At 42.0% G+C, this 12,226-nt stretch overlaps 1 protein-coding gene across 1 annotated transcript in view; it reads left to right on the forward strand.

The window, feature by feature from the left end:
* Positions 1 to 12,226, forward strand: part of CFTR (CF transmembrane conductance regulator) — an 88,553-nt gene that overhangs the window by 68,588 nt on the left and 7,739 nt on the right. The window contains exons 22-23 of the mRNA XM_033059032.1: positions 3,869 to 4,111; positions 6,974 to 7,129. Of these exons, the coding sequence (XP_032914923.1) occupies positions 3,869 to 4,111; positions 6,974 to 7,129 (399 nt within the window). The remainder of the gene's footprint in view (positions 1 to 3,868; positions 4,112 to 6,973; positions 7,130 to 12,226) is intronic.

The raw sequence follows: 12,226 nt of genomic DNA on the forward strand, positions 1-12,226 counted from the left end.
ACAAGCTCTAGAACAAGGAATTCGGAATTGATTTTGAAATTATTAAACTGTCTAAAATATCTGCATACATAACTGATAAGTCTGTCAGGGGAGCTCAGACACTGGGATGAAATTTTCTTTTGTATAGGAAGGCTCTTCATCCAGCTGACTTCACAGCAGACATTAGACTGTGTATTGGTATGACCTCTTGGGCAGTTATGGGGAATCTCTGCCTGTACAAACATTCACAGCTCTTGGTGAAGCCAAGAAAGACCTTAATTTCTATAATGGCTGTATTTCTGTAAAGCTAAAATTTCTGAAAACAAAGGTATCATCAAACACCAATTAAAATAACTGCATGGTGCTCATTGTGGGATTTACTACTGACAGTCAGATGGGAGAAAATTATCAGCCTGATCTGAGGTGTTCTGTTTGCATCACCAAAAAGAGCTGACATATATACACGAACATGATGATGACCATGCTTTTCCATCTTGCACAGGGGCTGAGATGGAAATAAGAATTGATAGGCTTGTGTGTTAGCATGCTTTTTAGAACTTCTGTCACAATTGTGTTTCAAGATGCTGAGATACAAGCTATGATCCCAGGACTTCCTTACATTTGCTTCCACACAGAAAATCTACCTAACAGTTTTTCAGTTGGGATTGAACAGCAGAAAGGAATTGTACCTAATATGTCAAAGCACTTTTCAGAAAGGGTATAAAAGCAGTTAAACAAAGATGTACAAAGGGTTTTCCACTATACCATTAAACAGAAATATATTTCTGAGGATATGGATTAGAGAATGTATGTTGTTTACAGGAACAAATTTTTGTAAAACAAGGAATCTAATTAATTAATTAGTCGGTCTGAGGCACTTAGGTACCTCAATGTAAAGGGAAGTCACATCTTCAAGAAAGGAGCCAAAACTTGTTTCCTGAACAGGAGAGAAATAGGACATTTTGAAGACTCTAGGACTGCCAGCATGAACAATGGTCTCTGACAGTACATTAGGAATTACAGCCTCTACAGGATGGCTTTTAATGTTAACCTAAACAAGCTATGTGTTGGAGGTCAAGAAGCAGATAGAGAAGAAAAACTTGACAGGGGTGGTGGAGTCACCATCCCTGGATGTGCTTAAAACGAGACTGGATGTGGCACTCAGTGCTATGGTCTAGTTGAGGTGTTAGGGTATAGATTGGACTGAATGATCTTGAAGGCTTCTTCCAAACTAGTGATTCTGTGAAAATCAGAGTTAGGCTTGCAAATGGCTCAAAAGCTGGAGAAATACTTGATCTTAATTTTCACTAAAAAGGCAGGGTTTAATATGTGGACTTAAAAGTGGAGCAGAAGGTAGAAATGGGATTTATAATATCTGAGGCAGGAATTACATGCAAGGCAGCTAGAATCCTGGTCTCCCTAAATTGTACAGTTTGTGGAGGGACACACACCTGTGACCACCTGTGAGTCAGTCCATCTAAAATCAGAATCTTCAGCTAGGAGTGAATTGTTTCTGCAGCTGGATACTTCACTTAAACATTTGAATCAGACTGGATCAATGCCACCCATACCAGGCAGAGCAGACCTCACATCCAAGTGTTCAGGAAGAGCTGGCCGAAAAGCTGGAAATCTTATAATGGACACTTCAGATACATAAAACAACTGTCAATTTTTTGTTGGGAAGGAGAAATGAATACTACTACATTGATACTACTATCAGTTTGTTAGTGTGATAGCAGCAGTCTTTAGAAACTATTTTTAAGAATTAATTAAAAGTGTGATGCTTATAGATTGGAGTCACCTAGGTTTGCTGACATTAGGGATGCATCAGACTGCCCTCCTAACTGTGTGTGATTATTTATTTTCCAGACAAAAGTAATGTAATAGATCTTATTTGCCTCCAGTAAAGCATTGACTGTGGCTCTGTTTTAGGAATTATATAAATGAAGGATATCAGGATTATTATAAGAACTTTAAACTAGTTAATGAGTTGGTCAGAAAGGAAATGGCATTAAGCTGTAAGTGTTAACCTGTAGGGAGGCTACTTAACAAAGATTAGATTGCTGACTGAGCTAATTTTAATCCTTTTAAAATGCTCTCAACAAAATAAAAAAGTGTGTTGAAGAAATCTGCCAATGGCACAGAGCTGAAAGGCAGTGCTGGCATAAAGGATCCTGGGAGTTTAAATGTATTACGTGACTTCAAATGGTAGATATTAAATAGATTCTAGTAATGAAAATGCAAAGACTTGAATTTAGGGACTGCTAAGAATAACCTCAGTTGTGAGGATCTTGGATAGAAATGGCTAAATGAAGGAAAGCTGGGCTAACCACCCCTCACTCAAAGGCTGACTAATAAGATGTGACTGTGAAGAGAACAGTGCATGATGCTAGGATGTGTTAATGCAGATATTCCTCATATAGATAGGGAAGTAACAATGCATTTGTATAATGTCCTGGTAAAACATCATCCAAAATGCTGTGTACATTCTGGTTAGAAAGGAAAGCTTGATTTGAACTGGGGAGTTTGGAGAGGGAGAACATATATTAAGAGAGTGGTTTGAACCTGGATTTTCTTTAGTCCTAGAGAACAAAGGGTGGTTGGATCTAAGGTGTCCCTCCATAAATGAATGGGGAAAGCAGATAGTAAAAGGAGCTTATTAGAATTTAAGATTAATAAAGCTATAACAGCAAAGTCATCCATAAAGTAAAAAATATGTTTTCTGATCACCTGAGCAGCGAAGCTGTAGTGAAGGAGATTAATTATTTATTGACCCTTGACCCATTTAATAAAAATAAGATCTAGAGTCCCATGTTCCTTTGAAAATGTGCCAAGACAGCAGATTAGCAACTTCTGTCTGAAGTTCATGAACTACAAGACTTTATTACTTTGCCTAATATATATAATTATTGATACAAAATTAATTATCATGGAACTTCCTACTAAGTTTTTTAAAACTATAATTTCTCATAAATACTCAAATGTTACTGCTTAATGATTGTTCCTTTTTTACTTAATGCTATTGCCTTGCATTTTTCAAATCCCATGCAGTCTACTGATCTTTGGAGATCAGTCATAATTCAAAGAACTTCAGGTTTTGGGCAACCCCATACCTTCTTGAACAGAAGAGTTTAAGTGACTCATGTTGTTTTTATGACTGTACTTTGTTTTTCTAGATACAGGTAATCACTTTTCAAAATACATTTTTTAAGAGAGAAAGAGCTACTATGTCCATTTAAAAAGGAAGCAAGAGGAATCACAAGTTGGACCAATGTCAGTAGAACAAATGTAATGGAATCTAGAGCTCTAGAGAGAAGTAGCCTACCTTTGGAGATACATCATAGTGTAGATGTCTTGGTTTTAAAAGGTGGACACTTTAAAATTATTTACCTCCCCTTAGTTTCAACGGATCTCTTTCCACCCATAAGGAATGAATAAGGAGATTTAAGCAACAACCTGGGGCTGGAGCGCTCCGAGCTGTGCGGGTTTAGGTTGGGGGAGCTCGGCCCCCCAGACCCGCTCATCCACAACAGCATCTGCAAAACCAGTTTCTAATGGCGAAATGCAGTTCTTCAGAGTTGGTACAGCTGGAAGCCCACCAGAAATGCTGTCGGGAACAGGAGGGACTTGGCTTGGGTGCCCCAACCTTTCCTAGGGAGCAGCACCTTGCAGCTGACCTGCAATTCCAGTTCTAGGTCTGAAAGAGACATTCATAGTTTTTGGGCACTGATAGATATGGAATACAATAAAGTTTTGGGTTACTCATGACAGTAATTTACACAGAAAAAAGACTCAGTGTTCTGGCTAGGAATAAGGAACAATTTTATTTCGTTTGTTTAAATAGTTTAGTATGACTTACAATTAGAATGCTGTTTGTTTTGATTTGTAGATGCGGTCTGTCGGACGAATATTTAAATTCATTGACATGCCAACAGAAGAGACAAAGAGCATTAAGCCACAGAAGAACAATCAGTTTTCAGATGCCCTTGTAATTGCAAACAGGCATGTGAAGGAAGAGAAGAGCTGGCCATCTGGGGGCCAAATGACTGTGAAAGACCTTACAGCCAAATACGGTGAAGGAGGAGCTGCTATACTGGAAAACATTTCCTTTTCCATAAGTTCAGGGCAGAGGGTAAGACACTGCTTTGTTGTGGTTTTAGGTTTTTTTTACTTCTATTAAGCTTTAGTATAGAATTGTCATAAAACTACTCAATGACCAAAGGGGATTTTGAGTCCAGTAAGGTTTTCTAAATGAAATCATTGCAAAACAAAATGTCTTCTAAACTAACTGAAGAAGAGAAATTACTTTGGATAAAACACATGTGCAACAGTTTTCCAAGCTGTATTCCTGTGCCTGAAATCCTGCTGCTGTGGAGAGGGCAGCTTGCTGGTGGAGGCAGGTGCTGGGGACAGCCTGACCCGATGGGGCAGGGCACAGAAGAATGCTGGCAGCCGTGCCAAGGGTAATGCACGGCTGGCTCCGGAGGGTGGAGGTGCCGTCTCACCATTCCATGAGGGCTCTACGCCACCCCAATTATGGTACTACTGACCGTAAACAGCTCTGCTCTATAGAGGATTGACAAACCTCTGATTAACCTGCACACGTGTTTGGGGTTGTGTTTAAGCAAGGGCTTTAGTTTCAGGACAGTCAAGTTCATGCTAAAGTCCCATCCTTGGTGGCATGGGAAGAAAGGCTTTTGATTTCCTGAGCTGAAGCCATGCAGGAGGAGAGAAGATTTTAACTGTCCCACATATATGAGAAAACAGATTCGGTGACAGCTCCCTGGCCTTGACATGAGGCACACATTCACTCCAAATTTGGATAGCACCAGTCTCTGCCAGGTTTGGTAGATTTATCTTGGTTTACATGAACTGAATGCTTCATCTGCTAAGTCTGAGGGCACCAAAATTTTGAACTCATAGTTTTGACTTCCTGTAGCACCATCCTGGAATCCTTCTGCCTTTGAAAGAGAGAAACCTGTGATTCCTGGAACATGGAGATGCAGGTCCTGCAGCAGGCTGGTGCATTTACTTCCTGGAAAATCCCTTGAAGCAGTGAAGTAGGGAAAATGAAAGACACTTTTGTACTGTACAGAGAGGGGGTAGAGCAGTAAAAACAAAAATCCTTTTCTCAAGGGCTGCAATTCAAGTTTGGTGATGAGCCCTGGACTCCGATGCTCCTTAAACTGGAAGGAATTTGTCTCTACTGCATAGCTGGTACACCAAGAAGGAAACAGAGCAGTTCTCCTCTGCTGAGGGATGGAATGGAATGATCATCTAGTCCCATTGCCTTACCACTTAACGATTGTCCAGAAGTTAAAGCATATTATCAAGGCCCTCTTAAAGACTTGGGTTGTCCAGAAGTCAAAGCATATTATCAAGGGCCTCTTAAAGACTTGGGGCATCAATCACCTCTCTAAGAAGCCTGTTCCAGTGTTTGACCACCATCTTAGTATAGAAATGCTTCCTAATGTCCAGTCTGAACTTTCCCCATGCAACTTTAAACCATTTCCACATATCATCTCACTGGATCCCAGGGATAAGGGATCAGTTGCCGCTCAGCCTTCTCTCCAAACTAGACAAGCCCAAGTTCTTTTCCACTCATCATAGAATATTCATTTCAACCCTTTTATCAGCTTTGTTGTCCTCCTGTGGATATACTCACTCACCTTCACGACCTTCTTAAACTGTGGAGCCCAGAAGGGCACCCAGCCCTCCCAGTGAGGCTACTGCAAAGCTGAATAGAGTGGGATAATCTCCCCTTTTGCCCAGCTGCTGGTGATGCTGTGTTTGATCAGCCCAGGATGGGCTTTGCTCTCTTGGCTGCCTGGGCACACACAGCTGATTCACATTGATCCTGCTGTCAGCCAGCACCCCCAGATCCCTCTCTGGAAGGCTGCTTGCCAGCCACTCCTCTCCCAGTTTATACTTGTGCCTGGCCTTGCTCCAGCCCAGGTGCAGAATTTGACATTTGGACTTGTTAAATTGCAATTAAACTACCCAGTGTTCAAACTATCTGGATTTCTCTTCAAGGCCTCCTGTCCTCAAGAGAGTCAACAGCATTTCCCAGTTTGGTATCATCAGCAGCCTTGCTAATGGTGCATTTGACTCCTGCATGCATTGATGGATATGTGGAAGAGAACTGTCCCTAGGAGTGAGGCCTGAGCAATCCTGCTAATGACTGACACCAGCCAGATGTAGCCCCCTGCACTGCAAGCCTTCAGCCAGTTTTTCAGTATGGACACACTACAAAAGCAGCCCACACTCAGATAGGACATTGTTAGCCGTGCAAACCCAGGTGTTGGAAAAGGCAGCATCTTGGAGTTTGTTGGTGGTTACTGCAGATATTTGCTTGTTCTTACAATAGGTCAGTTCCCCTACAAGGGAACCACAACTTTAAAAAAATCCAAAACATATATTATTATGTTTCTACACACCTTAGAGATAAGGAAAATCAGCACCAGCAGGGCAGGTTGAGGACATGCACAAGTGCTTAGGGGTGTCCAATGGCATGATGTCTGCTGTAACCACTGCCTCTGCCTCATGCTACCCCACTAATCAGAGTTAGGCCCTTTATTTTCAATGATATGAAAATGGAGTAGCTTACTAGGGTGATCCAAATGCACTCTCTACTTAGTTTTTGGTTTCTGGATGTGATTTTGCTGATGAGGGCTTCATAGCAAAGTGGGAGGAAAAGGCACAAATCAGCACCAATCAGTGCAAGATAATAGAGAAGCAAATTTCTGTCCTTCAGCTAAGGGCAGGCTATCAGATTTTTCATTTAGTTTTTACAACAAAACAAAGAAGAGTCTGCCCAGTGCTTGATTCAGCCTTTGCTGTAGGCTTTTATAATTCCCAAATGAATGGCATTTACTATCCCATTGAGATCCATCTGGACTGTTTTTTACTGCTAAGAACTCTAAGATTTTTTGCCTTAGTCTGTGATGCATACATGAAGAGTATTAAATGTTTGTTTGTATGATTTGCATTGTAGGTGGGCCTTCTAGGAAGAACAGGTTCAGGAAAAAGCACTTTACTTTTTGCATTTTTAAGACTGCTGGATACAGAAGGCGATATCCAGATTGATGGAGTCTCCTGGAACACTGTCAGCGTGCAGCAGTGGAGAAAAGCATTTGGAGTGATTCCTCAGGTAATGAGATTATTGAATATTTTTGTGCCTTCATTTTCACTGGTTCTGTATCTGTATATACATAGTTGTATGCTGAGAAACAAACAAAACACAGATTTTGTGAAAAGGGGAGTGGATGGGTGCACTTTGCATTTTTAGGGTTTCTCTGCCACTCCCACAAGAACTCTTCTAGAAATGGGAAGGTACAGCATACTCAAACAGAAGTGTTTCTAGCTTGCTTATCCCTGCCTTTCTGAGGCAGTTTGCATTTTGATTCAGGATAAGATAGTGCCATCTGAAGAAAAATATACAATCAGTTCTCAGCTACTGTTTTCTGAAGCTCTACATCACATGTTGTGGACAACATGTGGATACTGAACACTGTGTGTTTTTCATGACAGACTGATAGCAAACATGTAAACCTAGGGCTTCTGAGTCTCCTGTCAATGCTCCTGCCACTGGACAGTGTATTATATCAGTTACAGCTGTAGATTTTCTGTCTGAAAAATCAACATTATTGTCTGCATACAGTAACACTGAAAGGTGATTGCTCACTGTAAGGATAGGAATGAAAACTGATGGAATGAACTGCAGATTTTTAACTCTTTTGTACTTTTTTTGTCTATCCTTACCAATGACACTGATACATGAGTAACACATATTGACCATCTCTTCTTTGACTGTTACACATCCAATAAATCTTCAGTTTCAAAACATACACAATCTCCTCTATAACAGTATTCATTCCTTTGGAAATCCTGTGACTGTGGCAGGCTAATTCAAGTAACACTTGATGGTGATCTGGCAATGAGTCGCTCATGGCATCAGGCGGCAGTGTGAGATGGATTGCAGATCAGCCTGCCGTGCTGTGAGGGGCCATGCAGCCTGTCCCGCCTTTATCCATCCTGGAGGGTGGCTACTAGCCCCAGAGATTGAAAATAGTGTTTGATCCAGGGTCACCCTGGATGACCTCCTCCTTGACACACCCATAAAGGAGTGGGCTGACCAAGGTGGCTAAGCAACCCCTTTTAACTGCTAGCTGTCCAACTATAATTGTGCTATTGCCCCCATCGTGTCCCCGCAGCAAAGCTGTTTCTATGAAGATTTGGTTTGTTCCCTAATAGTCTCCCATCTGAGAAAGGTGGTTACTGCCTTAGAAAGCTGGTGAGTGTATGTATAATGTAAAGCTGTTATTGCAGTGACTACATGAGGCACTTTAAAATAGTTAGAGAGACTCTGGGACAGCCAGACAGTTTAACATAAAAATGCTCTAAGTTTTACAGCTTGGGTCACTGTTAAAAGAGGCTGAAATGTTCATGCTGGAAGAAAAATGGCCTTGATTTTGCAAATACCAGGAAGACTCAGAATTCAATTTTTCTACGTGATGATCACTTTTGAGCTGTGATAGTTCCGCTTTCAAATATGTTATTCCATAGTAGCCCAAGTCCCATTTAATTTCGAGTAGGCATACAAAGCAGGCACAACTTTTTTTTCTCTGTGCATTTCATGATCTGAAACTTCTTAGAGGCAGCAATTTTTTAGCACTTTGACCTTGTCAGAATAGACCTTTTCTTCCCTGCCATGTTACACCCTCAACAAACCAAGCCTAATAGAGCGGTGTTGAGTCCACAGGTTGGATTATTTTCTTACCTGAGCTCTGCCAGACACACACTGCCTGCAGAGCTGAGGCTTGCTTGGCAAGCTGCCGTTTGATAACTCAGCTCTTGTCACTACTTCTGTCCTCTCTTCAGCATTTTCATATCTATCTCTTCCTTTAAACTTTTATTTCTTTATTACAGCTGGTTCAGTCCTGCAGAGTGATTGTTGCTTGTGAGTATTAAAAAATGTCCCCTATTCAGATCAAGGCAGTGATCTGTGGTGTGAATTGCATGTGCAGCTGCTTGTATTTAGTTTGGAGGACAGGTATGTTATACAGCTGTCTTCTGAAGCATGGCTGTATAGGATGGATGCTTTTACCAGTAAGGTATGTCTGCACTGGAAAATTCTCCCATACAGCCAAGTATAAATTTCTGTATTGGGAGGGGCTTCCTTATCTCTCCTATAGCCATCCTTTCGCTCTCAGCCTTTTGCCCTTTGGGATGTGCCCAACAGAATGTCCATTTTCCATCTCCAGCTGTCCTTGGGAAGGCACGTGCTGAGAAGAAATCTGAATCCTTGGTAACATGTAGTCTCATTGTCCCAGTGAAAATATGAGGAATAATTCTCATCGCTGAGCACTCACTATAGAGTCACTAATGGTATAGAAAACATCATTCTGCACCCATCAGCAAAATGCAAGAGACATTTATTACATAAGCAGTGTGACTTGCCCTTCTGCTAGTGAGGTGCATTGTTAGTTCGTTGTTAAAATTACACATTTAGCTCACATTTGGAAGTCTCTGATACATGGATCAATGCCAAATAATCCCAGCCCTCCATTCTCTGGAAGGTCATGAGAGTTGCCAGCCTGCTTGCATGCTTCAGCTCTCAGCACTTGTCCCAAAGCCTTGGCAAAGAACTGCACATTATGCCTCAAAAGTTCCCACATTCAGAACAAAATGAAGTTTTCAGCAGCACTTTCCCAGCAGGAAAGAGAAATTGCATTATGCCACCCTGCCTTTCTTAGCAGAACAAAGGGAGCCTTTTGTTCTTTGCCATTCACCTACAGCTTTAGAATGGGAAAAAAAAAAAAAAAGTTGCCTTTTCTTTCCTGGGAGGCTCTCCTACAGCAACACCTGGATATTCACTGTCTCCAGGAGAGCGCCAGCAAAAGGAGAATGGAGCTCCACCTGAGGCATGCTTCCTCCTGAAAACTTTCCAGCATTCTTCTTCTCTTCCTTAACCCTAAGTTTCCCAATTTAGTAGAAAAGAAGTGCTTTTTCTCTGTGATAACCTCACTAATGCAAAACGACACAGCACACACAGAGTCCTAAGATACTGCTGTCTGCTCCATGCGGGCTGCGCCTGAATGACCTGCAGGGTGGTCAGGGATCACACTGAGCAGAAGCAAAGGTAAACCCCTTGTTTCTTTTAGTATCTCCAATCTGGCAGTCAGTGCCTTGTAGTGGTGTGAAGGGTTAAATCGTATAAAACATGTTTCCTGAAGCACCCACAAGGAAGTTCCTTGCTGTCGCTTCTCACAGGGCTGCACTGCTGAAGCACAGCCTGCCCAGCTCTGCTCCTACAGGTTGTTTGTCATTCTCCCACAAAACAATTGCTCCACTGACACCAGGCTGTACCTTTGCACCCATTATCTCTTCTTCCTGGACAGGCCTTTCTGATGATTCTTCTGCAGGTATTTGCCCACCACATTTCCAGAGTGAGGATTTCCAGCTGCATTTGGTTTCAACACACTAAGGCTTTCTTGCATGGGTCCTTAAGCAGATTGCATCCTGAAGTATTTAATGGAGTCAGATTGAGAACATGCCTTCAGAAATTTCCCTTTGAATGGAGGAGACCTGCTGTTGATTTCCAGTTAAAACAAGTGATGAGAAACCCGAGACCCATGAGGTGCTGCTAGCTTCAAGGAAGGGGATGACTTCTCATGTTGAGTGCTATTCCATGCATCCTATCTCAGACTGGATCTCACACTGTTTTTTACATGTAAATACTCCACATAGAGTTAAAATCAAGCTTAACATGGAGAACAAGTTTTCTACACTTTGTAGGACTGCCAGCTGACAAAAAAATCAAATTTGTTTTGCTCCTTTACTTTACTGAAGAAGAGAGATTTTGCAACTTTTATCTTTGTAGTTCCAGTTTGTCAGCAGCTATCACATTCTGTTCATTGTATCTGTCTGTCTGTCTGTCTCTAGCACTATTTCTCATACCATTCAGAACTGCTTACTTTTGGAGGTTATGACTGCTTTGTGGTGTGCCAGCACGCTCCTGCCTGCTGCAGCTGCTAAGCAGGGCCACTTCCCAAGGCGCTCCCACAGAGGGTCCTACAGAGCCTGGGTTCCTGCAGGGCATGGGATGAGTCAGCATCACCATAGTGGGGAGCATCCACTGCATCAGACCTGTGCACAGGGCAACTGGGGGTGTTAATTAACAGCCCCATGTGCTCATTTTGGGCAGGATATGGATTGTTTTCTACACCATGGGTTCAGTGCTGCCAGGAGTGCAGCACTGCTATTTACCAGTAAGCTCTGTGGGAGGCAGATGTTTTGGCATCTTCAAGGGAGAATGCTACAGAACTGGTCCCAGAAACCTCTCAGGTTTTTATTGTTTCTGTGCTCTTATTCTTATGTCAATGTGAAGTCCCTAAAGGACACTTATGAAATCAGATCCTCTAACTAACTATTCACATAGTACCTTGATTTTATTTCATGTTGATGTTGGTGCTATAACATAGACACAGCAGAGGAGGCGACATGGAGGTCATGCTGTTGCTGCTCGTAATTTCTCTGTGCATGGAGCTGCTGCCTGGTTCCAGCCTATGTTCCATTTGTTCTCCAGCCCTGGAAGAAGGATCCATGGGTCTTGCTGAGGACACAGCAGCAGCTGCTTGCAGCCAGGATACTCTCACTCAGCAGCCTCTTGTCAGCTGATCCTTAACTCTTCTGCAAGAATTTCCTTAGGTACCCTGGGGTCTTGATTCTCCACATAACACATAAATTGCTTAGGAAGCTTATTGCCACACACACACACCAATACACAGAGGCTGTAGCCACTAATGGGGATTAATGCCCTTCAGAAGGGTTGATTTGCAATATTTGGGGTGGTCAGAACATAAACACGACCATATTTATGTTTCCGAGTGTTTTGCTTATGGGTGGATGTCAGGTCTAAGAAACTGTTTGTTATATAATCACACCCATCATCATCCTGTGGGAATTTGAACAAGTGACTGAGAAGGAAATAATTCCAGATTTGCTGCCAGTCTACCCAGCCATCCACTCACCCTTCCAATGGTCTCCTTATCGCTACTTCTTCCATATTTATGAACAATGCAAGTCCTTCCTATTCACTTTCAGGTGTTTTTGTTTCACTTTAGACTTCTAGTTTTTAGGAATGTGGAGAGATTTGTATCTGTTCTCTTTAAGTAGACTCTAAACTGCCGAGGTGACTCATATGGTATTTGCTAAAGTGAACCCTACATGGTTCTAATGAGCTGGG

The sequence above is a fragment of the Catharus ustulatus genome, chromosome 4, assembly GCF_009819885.2.
Source record: "Catharus ustulatus isolate bCatUst1 chromosome 4, bCatUst1.pri.v2, whole genome shotgun sequence".
NCBI classification, from domain to species: Eukaryota; Metazoa; Chordata; class Aves; order Passeriformes; family Turdidae; genus Catharus; species Catharus ustulatus.